Genomic DNA, 12,066 nt, shown 5'->3' with positions numbered 1-12,066 from the left:
CCTCACTATGCAATCCTAGTAAGAATTCACACACAAACCAGAGGAATTCCTTCCCTGGCACTAACCTGGAGTAAAACCTCCCTTATCTCAGTATTCTGAGAGTGTGAATGAGATCAGCAGCACAAAAGTGCTGCTACCCTGAACAGTGGTGCCCACCATACAAAGAAAAGACAAAGTATCAGTTCAGGATCAGTGCAAAACCTTAAGTTAAAAATAATGAAGCAAATTCAGCTAAGCAAAACAATTGTATGAGCATGGTACTCTGTTGTCAGGCTGAGATGAGGCTTTCTGACAGAGTGATCAAGTTAATAACCCACCTCATTTCCATCACTTCCCTTCTGCTTTCTTCATATTTCTCTTTCCACTCAGATACTTCCCTTTCCTTGGCCACAATCTGAAACAGAAAACAAAGGGAAAAAACTCCACTGCCTTATATCCATTTTTTCATTGCTATTGCTCGCCACACTAATATTATACAGCTTTGTAAAATACATAATTTTATTCCTATTTCAAGCAGCTTACCATTTTTATACAATTATATAGCAATGTCAAGATGCACAGTGTACACCTGAGGTTTAAAACTATAAAGATTTATTTTCATTTCATATCTGCTTTTCACATCTGTAAAACAAGTAAAACTTGCAGTGTGGCACCTTCTGCTCTGGTGTGGCTGAGGATGGTTCCAAGAACAGAAGAAGTGATCACAATTAGGAGAAAACAGGCAAGAAGGGAGCAACAAGGGGCAGGTTTTTCCTTTCCCAAGTTGTGGAAACAGTTACCTCAGCTCTGGCCAGCCGTAGTGCAGAGTCCAGGTCCTGCTGGGGGTAGAGCAGAGCCGTGGTGCTTTCTGCATCTGAGGCGCCGATGCGGGAGTACAGAGCACTTTTGGAGATGGAAACATCTGCTGGGATAGCAGGTTCTCTCTGTATGTTTGTTTTTTTAAATACAAAGAAACAAACCAATAAATAGGTGTTTAGCTGATGGGTTTTCTGGGTGTCGTGCTAGGACTACAGGTCTGTGCACCTCTAAATTACAATACAGACAAGGAGCTCTGAATTCAGCAATCTTAATATTTACATTTGAGATCCATAAGAAGCACCAGGAGAGTCATATTACCTTTACAGAGGGAAAATAAAGACAGTACTTTGCTATCAATATTTTAAAGTCTTATCTTAGAAAATGTACTGCTTTACACCACAACATCCACAAGAAATGCACATCAGCAGGAAGAATCAGATTTGAAGAAAGAAAGCTTGTTAAGGGGAATTGTTTCCATAAAAATAAATCAAGAAACCAGAAGCAAGAGGACAGCTCATTTTCTTAGGTTTGGCCTGTCAATACATGACATCTATCATAAAGAATGCCACATAAAAAGTGTGACTATGCAGGTGACACTGCTGCCCCAGTGGTGTCCAGCATGCAATTAGTCAGTTAAATGAGGCTTTTTTTGCAGCTGTCAATTTTGCTCATGTCAGCAGCCCAGATTAAAAAAGGGAGAGCAGCATGTGAAATGAGGAGAGCAAAGAACAGGAACGTGACACTGAGATGCAGGAGATGTCTCACAAACAACTCTTGATGCAAACAACCCAAGCTACAGCACATCAAAACTGAGGAAAGGACAGTCCGCAGAACCCAGAATGGTTTGGGATGGAAGGGACCTTAAATCCCTTCCAGTGCCACCCTGCCATGGCAGGGACACCTTCCATTGTCCCAGGCTGCTCCAAGCCTTGTCCAGCCTGGCCTTGGACTCTTCCAGGGATCCAGGGGCAGCCACAGCTGCTCTGGGCACTGCCAAGCCCCCACCACAAGGGCTGGACCATGAGTGAGGAGGAAGGTCAGGTTGATCAATGCCTTTTTCCATCCACTGATGGAAATGGATATTCAAATCCTGTTTTCCTTGCTGCTGAAAAGGGGATAATGTATTTTTCCAGTTTTCCTGTTAACTTTGTTCATTAAAACAATGTATTCTGTTCATTCAAGTTTACTAATGCTGTAGCTAAGTCTTTAGGCTTTATCTGAAATAATTAAGAGTAGTAATCACGAGTATTTCAATTATTTTTTACGTAAAAGAGAAAATAATTATTTTCTTGTATTTTATTGTAAAAGAGGGTGGTGTGGTTTTGTTGTAGTTGTTTTGTTTGTATTTTTTAAAGAAAATAACAGAGTCATGCTCCAGTGACTAAAGCACAGAAATGTGAAAGGAGTAGATAATGTCTGGATCCAGGTTCAGTCCTCATTAATTTCAACATCACATATTCTTGCCTCAACACTGGTAAAGGAAATTTTGCCAGATGCTATTCCATAAAACATTCACTTCCTCACAGTTCTTCTCACACTGCCCAGCATCACAGAAAGCATCCAAACCCACTGCTAATTTTGTTGCAATCCCTTGTGAGCTCTTGTATCACACCTGACTGAAGATGCTGTATTAAAAATTGTACACAATGCACACAGGACCAGATGTTCTGGATATCACATCTGTAAAGAACATGAAGAAACACTAACAACATTAAAAGACTAGGCAAGAAAATTTAATTAGAACAAGAATAACCTAAACAGTACTTCCAGAACACCTCACTGCATCTTCATTTACAGGAGACTCTCACTAATTTGCTGGGTATTTTTTGATTTTACACCTAGGAGTCAATTGACTCTTCTAGGATTTATGGAGCAGGCTATCCCTTCTCTGGTTTTGCTACCTTTAACATGAACACCCAAAATAATGATCAATTCCAGCAGAATTAGGAGGTGTAAGCTCAAACTCGGTGGATTTTCCTACCAGAAGAAAAACCATTCCAAGATCTGTCAAAACTGCATAGCCTGTGCTCTTAAAAGTATCTCCCAATGTAAAAGAACTACATAGGGAAAAAATACACCTGGGATACAAGCTCAGACACCTCTGCAAATAATAAAAACACACAAAAAAGTACTTTACTCCCTCATTAATCACAAGGTAGGAATAACTGAGAGATAAAAGAGAGCCATTAGATCATCAAAGCTGTCCTCCAAAGAAAGGCCACCCCTCAGATCAATCTGTTGAACTGCATCTGTCACATTTCAAAAGCCTCCAGCAGTTTAATTTGCTGGATCTCATAAAGAGATTGCTGGAAAATACTCATTGTGCCAAGAAGAAACACAAACGTTTTTCAAGCTCATATAAAAACATGTCAAAGTAACTGCTGGGAGGATGACAATTTTTAAAGGAAAAGATATTTAGAGCATTTAGTATGTACTTATAGTTATTTTTATATAGTGCACAACAGATCATTAATACAGTTATGTTTTCTCTAGCTCTCTTTGCATTTGAGGAAATTGTACAAAACAACAGCAATAATAACATGCAGAACAGCTTAAAATTTCCAAAAATCACCATAAAAACTCTTGGAATTTAACCACTGAGCAGAAATGCTTGTAGTAGTGGTCCAACCAGTGTTGCCCTAACTCTGCAAACACCCTGCACAAGTCACAGCTGGGCTCTCTGGCAGGAGTAACCAGTAAAAGTAACCATGGTTTTACTCCAAAAGCCAATTTTACACAGCTCCTATCTGATGCACAACTCAGTAACTGTTATTTGCTGCCTGTAAAATATTCCTACCCTGAGAAAATAACAGCACCTGACCAACAGGATGATGGTATTACCCAAAATAACCCAATAATAATGCTTTAACACCTAATTGCTGAGAAGGTAAGCAGTTAATTGGGGTAATAATCATCACAGGGATTTGTAAGTCACTAAACCTTGCACAGAAAGATTAGAGTCTTCAGGGGAATTACTACAAAATGTAGGTCACTGCAATCTTAGTGTAAATATTGGAGAGCTCAACACACTTCTCTTCCCAGCACGTTTCACAGAAACCAGATATCTGACCAGAAGGGAAACAAATGCACATCTATTAACCAGCTGCAGTTATCTCACTTCCAGGAGGTCAGAGAGGAAGAAAATAGAGAAATGGAAGGAAAATGAAAACTATTTTTTATCCCAGCAGTTAGAGGAATGTGTGTTTAGCCCTGCTGAAAATGAGGCTGCCCTTTCCAAGCCCTTGAAATGCTGCTTGGGTGTGCATGGAATGAGGGATTCTTCTAATTGATGTGTGAGCAGACAGGCCAATGCAGGCAAACTGAGAACTACTTGTGCTTGGAAAATACATGGAAAGGCAAGGAAAACCCAAGCAGAATTTTCTGCCTGTAAAGTTTTGCTAAAATCAATGGCATTGCTGTTTGTAGGGAACAGCCCTCTTCCACTACCATGAGAGGCCCACAAAGCTGTAATGCACTAACCCCATTTTTGCCCATGCCTTTCCTTTCAGTTTATATTCTCCTTGGATCCTATCTCAGCACCCTACTCTCCATCACCTCAGCACTCACAGGGTGCTGGACACAAACCCTACTCAAGCTGCACCTGCTAAAAATTTACCTCACAACATCCAAATGGAGACTGTTCAACAGAAAAGAGTTAATTCACCTCAACACTGGAAGACAGAAATACTTGGCAATGTAAAAGTAGGTGACTGGGCCTGCTGTTGTTGAAGTCAGTGACAAGAAATTTGGGAGTGGCCAAGTAACTGCCCTCTGCCTGAGAACAACAAACTGCAGTGCTAGCACAAAGTGCTTATATTTAATCTTTATTTTAGGTGATCTAATTTGTCAAAACAAGTGCTTCTGTCTTTATTTATCATGCTATTCTTGTTGCCCACCCAGTCATCGTTTAGCAAATGTTAAATGTAATTATACAGCATTCAGAAAATAACAGAGGCCAGCCATCCAGAAGGGAATTCTGCCAGGAGCATCCAAATTTAAGTCACTGCAGTCATCTGCTGATTTCTGTTCTACTTAACCAGGCCATCAGTCACTGTAGGTCACAAGGGGTGTAATCACAGGCTAATTTAACACTGAAATAACAAAGCTATGCAAGGACAAAAGTCCTTCCCAGCCCAACATGACACCCATGGTGCTGGTCTACAAGCATTGCTGTGCCTGGACCAACATGGGGCTTTGTCATCATCAATAACTGCTGCCAGTTCTCTGTTAGAGGGGGGAGTTTTGTCTGTTTTTTCTCTCTTCGCCTCTGCTTATCATTTTGTTATCTTTGTTACACAGATTAATGACATTTTCTCAAAAGTCACATGAAATCTGTTCCCCATTTCTAAGTTCTAAGGAGTTCAAAACTTGTCCCAACAAAACAAGGTGCTGTGATGATGCTGAACAGCATCTTTAAAATGTAACCCCATGGTCTGTAAAACTTCTGCAGCTCACAATCTCCCCTGGGTAACTCACAAGTATTGACAAACACACAAATGAATTCTCTTCAGTCTAAAATAGTACAATGTGTGAGTTTCAGAACAGCTGGCTGGTTGCAGAAATGCAGATTTTAAGCAGAAGTTTTTTGTATAACCCATGAAGAGCATCTATGCAATACTGTGTGTTTCAGCTCAGGTGTTTCCTGCTGCTGGAGGTCCTGAATCCTTCATGTCCCAGGAAAGTGTTGGGAGGACAAGGAATTTGAGAGAGAATAAGGAGGTAGAGAAGATCTAGAGAGGATCTCACCTCATTCTCTGCCAACACCTGACACTCAGGACAGCAGAGCAAGGGGACACAGTCACACATAGGAAAGTTATTTTTGCTTTTCCTCCTTTGCTCTTTATGTTCCTCATTACAGGTTTCAGCTTGGTTAGTCCTTCTAATGAAGACAACAGCATATTTTTCTTAATTAAATAAAAGATTGCAACCACATACTCTAAAATACTCTTAAATCTGTGAGGAATGTGTTTACCTTAGGAAATATATGTGCACAGGAGAAACAAGGTGGCTTCTGGGCTATTTAAGGTATGTGAAATAAATATGATCATTGGTTTTTCAGAGGCGTACAGTTAACCTTAAAAAAATCTTTACTTTTATGAAGTAGCTACTTAATAGCTGATCTTTAAAGCACCAAGAAATTCTACCCTGAAACCAGCCCAAATGCTGTTGGATACAATGAACTCCAGATAATTTAGGACTGAGCAAAGACTTTCTGCTGACCTATTAATGGACAGTACAAGAGGAAGGTTACTGGAGAAGGACATGTCAGGAGCACATTGTCCTAATTTGGAATGAAATGCCTCACTGCAGCAGGACACTGCCATCCCATTCAGCTGATACCCTTTCCCAAAAATGCCACCAAGATTATGGAATGACTTTTTTGGCTTTCCAAATACAGTGAGTTCCACGTGCATCCCTACAGCCGAGCAAAGCATCATTGTGAGGCACAACTAGCCAGCAGGACCTGGAAGTAGCAGTGAAAAAAATAAGATTTAGATCTCTATGAATAAAGACACATTGTGATGTGAGGCCTTTTTTCCTTGGGAGCTCTGTAGCCCTTCCAACCCTGCTGCAGTCCCTTTCTTCAGATGCCTGAGGGCAAGGTCAGTTGGTTTCCTCTCTTCCAAACACTGAGTGTCAAAGGTGTCTGACTTCAGGATGAAAATACCAGCAGAAGACAGAATGTCCTCACGGCCAAAGCAGGCCTGGCACTCTTCACCATCAAACATTTTAGGACAAATCTTGCTTCAGAGAGATGGCAGCCACCACCTGGACTGCAGAATCCATCTCCTGCGGAAGGAACGCTGCTGCTTCTTGCCTGTTGTTAATTGGGGTGTGAGTGGGGTGACAGCATTTCTGTGTCAGCTCTGCTGCCAGCATGCTCCTGGTGTCCCCCCAGGACAAGCAGCACTCGGGCTGTGCACACTCACACACACAGGGCAGGCACAAAGCAGGTACCTTGGAGCGCAGGGAGGAGAGGGCAATCTGCCTGGCTAACTTCAGAGCTTCTATCCTCATGGCAGCAAACTCTAGCTCCTCCTGTCCAAGGGTTTGGTGGGGGAGTCCCCCACAGGGAAAAAAATGTGGTAAGAACATGGTAAGAAATGTTTGACACACGCAAAATGGGTTCTTAAATTTAAACGTGTAACTTGGACAACTCCTGGGTGACAGACACCCCAAATTCCTCTCATGGTGAGGACAGGGATGCAAAACTCCAGGGCTTGGTTAGTTTTGAGGTAGCTGTGCAGAAAAATAATCTTTATTAGGTGATCAGTATGAACAATACTTCATGTAAAAGAAATGATTTCTGAAGCTAAAGCTGTTTTATCACAGATTCCTCTCATCTCCATTTTATGTGAATTTATGCCACATGTCAGTCTTAGATCAACCTTTGCTGTTTTAAAATTTCACTGCAAATATTCCAGAAAATATGTCCTGACATACAGAACTGCTCTGCAGATCCATTTGCTTTTCCTAGAAGAAACCATGCCAAATTCTGCATTAGAGAAATTACAAGAAAAACAAAGCCTGATTTTCATTTCAGCAGAATTAGGTCCTGAATCTCAAAAAATGAATCTATACATACAGACTTACTAAGGCCAGGTGACAAGACAACTCTCCACACATCAAGTCCTGTGCTCAAGCTTAAAAAAATCTGCTTTGAAAAGACTTCTGGAAAATACATACATTATAGGTACATAGGATAGGTGTTGATGAAATGTAAGGTTATGTATTATATGAATTACATGAGTTAAATGAAAATATCTCTGTTCTTCAAGTCTTTGAAAAGGGACAGTTACTTTGGAAAGAATTAAATAATTATTTTAATTCTTTTCCACATCCCCTCCAAGCCTCCCTCCACCCCTTTTAGATGAGGCAAAGCATTCCTTGGCCTGTGTATGGACAAACAGAAAGAAAAGGACATTTATATTTCTGCTACAAACCTGAAGTTTCTGAGCAAATACTGGGGGGTTCTTTTCTGCTAGGTCAGGATCTAGATATTCAGGCTGATCACATATTGAGGCTTTCTTAGATATCCTATTGAGAAGAGCATCAGCAGAGACAAAGGAGTCTTCAGGAGAAGCCTGAAGGGTAAAGAGGAGGCTGAGTAAGAAACAGAGATTTTGCCCAAGTTGTTCGGGCCAAAAGCAAACGCAAAATTTCTGGAGGAAGATGATTCCCAAACTCTTATCATACAGGACTCACGATTTCAATGGCCTCTGGAGTTGTTCCTAGAGTCATGGGCTCCAGGTCCTTCTGCTTGGCCTTGTCAGGGGACTGTAAATGTGCCTCTTGGCTGGCAGCAAGGACTCGGGAAGCTGGGTGTGGGATTTTCATGCCAGAGGACTGCTGGGCTTCAGGGTCTTCAAAACTTGACCTAGAAAAAGATTGTGTACATGTTTTCAGGTTTCACAATTCTGCTCCTGGTAACAGCTGAGCAAGTCCTCTTCATCACTTTCATGTGTATGTGTATATATAAAAATATATTTATATACACATTGTTTCAGCTCAATTTTACATCATTATATCTCCTAACACTTTGCAATATCCTTTCAAAACAATGCACTGGAGACATCAAAATAAAACCAGTTCCATCAGAAATGTCACATTTCTTCGGTATTTCTCACTTGCCTTTTTACCCCTTTCTCACTGTGACCTACCTCTCTCCCAAAACACAACTCTTACTCACAAGAACAGATGTCCTTGACAAGCAAAATTATTGGAAGTAAACACAACTACCACATCCTGGTTTTATGAACAAGAGCCCTTGTTCAGAAAATGTATCCAGGGAAAACCAAGTGAAAAACTGCAATTAACAGATTTCTACATTAATGTGAAAGTTACCACAGTATCTGAGGAAAAAGCTTTAAGTAGGAGGCCACTGCTCAGTAAAACAGCTGCCACTTTGACTATTTAGTTAGAATGTGAAGGAGAAATCCATGTCCTTATTCCATCATGAAACTTGTGTCTCTTTGCCCTCTGCTCTCTATCATATGTGTACACAGATGGGGATCTATTTTTAAACAAATAACTTGGCAGCAAAGAGGCAGAGAGAGGAAGAAGTTCCTGTGTATGTGCTCTGAGGGTAACCCACTCCCCTGACACTGCTCCCAGTGACCTACCCTGAGCAGGGAGTTGTGGAGTCAGACAATCTGATGGGAGGTGATTTCACTGGGCTCTCCTGCTGTGCATCGAACATTAGGTACAAGGACTGCTTCTTCGTGGTGCTATCATCCTGCTGGCCACAGGGAAAGAGAAACTCATTAAGCAATTCAACCATTCTCCATTAAAGATAATTCAGGTCACTGAAGCCTTTAGTGAGCAAATGAGTTGACAGAAAACTAATGATACAGGGTTGTAATGCTGATACTGAGGTGGATCCTCCCAGGAAGAAAACATTAAAGGACAAAACCTAAACAGTTCACTCTTTGTAGTGGCTCTTCTTCTCCCAATTTGGGGTTAATCAGATTTCTGGTTCTGTCAGGCAGAAGGCACCCCTTGGCTGAGGGTGTTACTAAAATATCCACTGAATATTCTCATTGCTTTAAGCACTACCTGAGTGATTTTCCTAACATCCCCAGTGGATATCCCTTCATTGGATCCAGTCAGGCTATCAGATCCATGATTAAAAAGAAGGTGAAAAAAGTGATAATGTACAGTGCTGCATTCCAGACCTCACACTAATTCTGTTTCTCTCCTGGTTCCCTCCAGCTTCTTCAAACTTTTACTCCCAGTTTCTTAAAGAGTTCAGCAGTTGGTGTAGACAGCTCTGCACTCTGCACTGCTGGAAATACTGACTGGTTTGAATCTCCAGGAAGAACTACTGTGATGCTAGCTTAGAAATAAAATCATGAAATGGAACAAGCTTTACAGGATACAGGACAACAAAACACAGGCCATTTACCCCAGTTATGCCAATTTCAAGGAACTGGTTTTGCAAATCTGCTGCAGGCACATTATAATTATAATTAATTTAAAGGCTGGTGAGGGCATTACCAGGACAGTATATTCTGGCAGGGGAATGCAAATGAACAGAAATAGAGATGAGAACTTACAGGCACAGAGGAGCCTATTTTCTCCATATATTCTATTTCATATGAGTTGCCATATTCCAATTCTGCAAGAGAAACAAAAAAAGAAGTGTTAATACATGCCATGACATGATTTTTTTCGGAAGTAAATGAGAGCTCTTCTCATTGACAAGGGCACTCCCACTCTGCTCAATACTTTCCAGTGACATACTAAAAAGAGATTATACAGAGAGAAAGTAAAAGGTGTTAATATTCACTGATTTTCAACAATGAACCTGACACATTTCAGGCAAATCAACGTGCCAGAAAAAAATTCAGCTTTTTAATTTGCCCCAGGGACCAGAATATTGAGGTCTCAGAGTAATTTCAGAGTACAGGCAACTTTCCCCTATCATGTTATCTTATCACAGAAAACACATTTTTTCAATAAATGGCAATGCTGATGCCATTTTCTTTTAAACATATTTTAACAGCTGTTGAGAAAAAATAATTTCTATTTTTTCATGTTTATCACACTCTTAATTCAGAACAACTACTGGGCTATCACTGAAGAAAAAGGTACCTAAAATACCTGAATGCTCATGAACCAGGGGTGAGGCAACAGCCCAGCTTATGGGGCTATTCTCACATTTTGTTTTCAGAGAAAGAGTCTAAGGCAGGAAGATTTACAAAGAACCCTAAGTCTAAAATTTAATAAAAATGCAAATCTTCACTGCTTCTCTGCTTCTAATCTCCCAGTTACACTGGGGGGAATAACCAGCATTTCTCCCCAGTCCGTGGTGGCCCAGTAGTTGATACAGAAGCAGACAAATCTAACACAGGAAAGGAGATTATACCTTCCTGCACTCAAATAAAAGCAAACATCCTACAATGACAACCTAATTTAAAATTAAAAGCATAAATAATTTGTCCAAATGCTGTACTTTGTTCTGGCTCCACGATTTAATTCAATAAACCACTTGCATAATTTGATTTCCACTCTATAATAAATCCGAAGGAAATGCACACTAGTATTTGCATTATGATAAAATCATGTGCTGAAATTCTTCTAGATTTAGGCAGCTTTTGAAAAGTAGAGCTTGCATTAAGAAGATGATAACCACCATTAAAATGTTTGATGTTTAAAAACAAACAACTCTGAAGAGAATCTCCAGCCTGATTTGTTGATTAAGAAAGTTTTAGAGGGTTCAATGTGATTTTACAATGCTTGATTTTTTTTTTTTTTTAGCAATAAAAAGCACTGCACAAGGACTGTAATTCTGCAAGCTCTGTATTTTGTCAAACAACCACTGAAGAGGAGGAGCCACAAACCCACAGTACTGGTTGGGGATATTCACAGTAAAACTTGTAAGTAAAGAGAAAGCTGGCTCCTCACGTTGAAGTTCCTAGCAGGCTCCTCACATTGAATTTCCTAGTACCATATGTTTTTAATGGTAATAGGGAGCCAGGCAAGATGGACATCCTCCTGGTGTCAGATACCAGCAACATTCTCATTCACTTCTCCTCCCAGTGAAAGCAAAACTCAGACTGGAAGGATGAATTCAAAACCCTCTACGAGGAGCTGAACTGCAGGAGAAAGCCTGAAATGCCAGGTAACAGCAGCAAGTGTTTAGAAATTGCCTCTCTGTATCCCATTTATGCACTGACAGCCCAGTGAGGTGCATCAGGAGCATTTATGGAGCAGCTTTATGCTCCAGAGAGCAAGCCCCGAGTGTCCAGGCAGCCTCAGGGGCAGAGAGATGTTCCGGCACTGTCCTCTGCTGGCACAGCCACAGGGATCCTCCACCTGCCTGCAGCACTGCCAGCAGCTCTGCAGTCCCAATCCAAACTGACTGCTGGGACAACACATATTGAACTACACTGCTGACAAAAAAAACCCCCAAAAAACCAACCAGGCAGGACACAGATGGAAATAGTCCAGGCAGAAACAAAAGGAGTAACTCGGCTGGCTAAACGCAGTTTGTTTCGTCTCACTGCTCTCAGGAGTCTCCAGCACAATTCCTCTATCTCCTCTCCTCTCCTCTCAGGTATCACCTCCCCTCCAAAATCTTACGCTCTAATTATCTCTGTACATTCAAAATCAGAAAAGCCCAGGATATCCCACGAAGCAAGATAATTATCTTTTACAAACACGTACAACAGACTTACTAAGTGATGTCCTCCAACTCCTCCTACAAATAGCTGCAAGATTACATCAGAATTTTCTGCTAATAATTACAGCTTATTTCGGGTCTGT

The 12,066-nt window shown here is 40.9% G+C and overlaps 1 protein-coding gene across 12 annotated transcripts in view; it reads right to left on the bottom strand.

Annotated features, from left to right (window-relative positions):
* The window catches only part of TACC2 (transforming acidic coiled-coil containing protein 2), a 129,821-nt gene that overhangs the window by 11,928 nt on the left and 105,827 nt on the right, over window positions 1–12,066 (bottom strand). For 4 of the 12 annotated variants that reach the window (XM_059852074.1, XM_059852073.1, XM_059852075.1 and 1 more), the window contains 7 exons: window positions 9,855–9,916; window positions 8,922–9,037; window positions 7,996–8,176; window positions 7,743–7,883; window positions 6,757–6,837; window positions 780–923; window positions 318–394 (listed from right to left, as the gene is read on the bottom strand). In XM_059852074.1, the coding sequence (XP_059708057.1) occupies window positions 318–394; window positions 780–923; window positions 6,757–6,837; window positions 7,743–7,883; window positions 7,996–8,176; window positions 8,922–9,037; window positions 9,855–9,916 (802 nt within the window). The remainder of the gene's footprint in view (window positions 1–317; window positions 395–779; window positions 924–6,756; window positions 6,838–7,742; window positions 7,884–7,995; window positions 8,177–8,921; window positions 9,038–9,854; window positions 9,917–12,066) is intronic. The other 8 variants (XM_059852072.1, XM_059852076.1, XM_059852079.1 and 5 more) reach the window with 5 other exon arrangements.

The sequence above is a fragment of the Haemorhous mexicanus genome, chromosome 7 (assembly GCF_027477595.1).
Source record: "Haemorhous mexicanus isolate bHaeMex1 chromosome 7, bHaeMex1.pri, whole genome shotgun sequence".
Taxonomy (NCBI): Eukaryota; Metazoa; Chordata; class Aves; order Passeriformes; family Fringillidae; genus Haemorhous; species Haemorhous mexicanus.
Note: the sequence above shows the minus strand (reverse complement) of the source record. Positions and strands in the feature narration are given on the sequence as shown.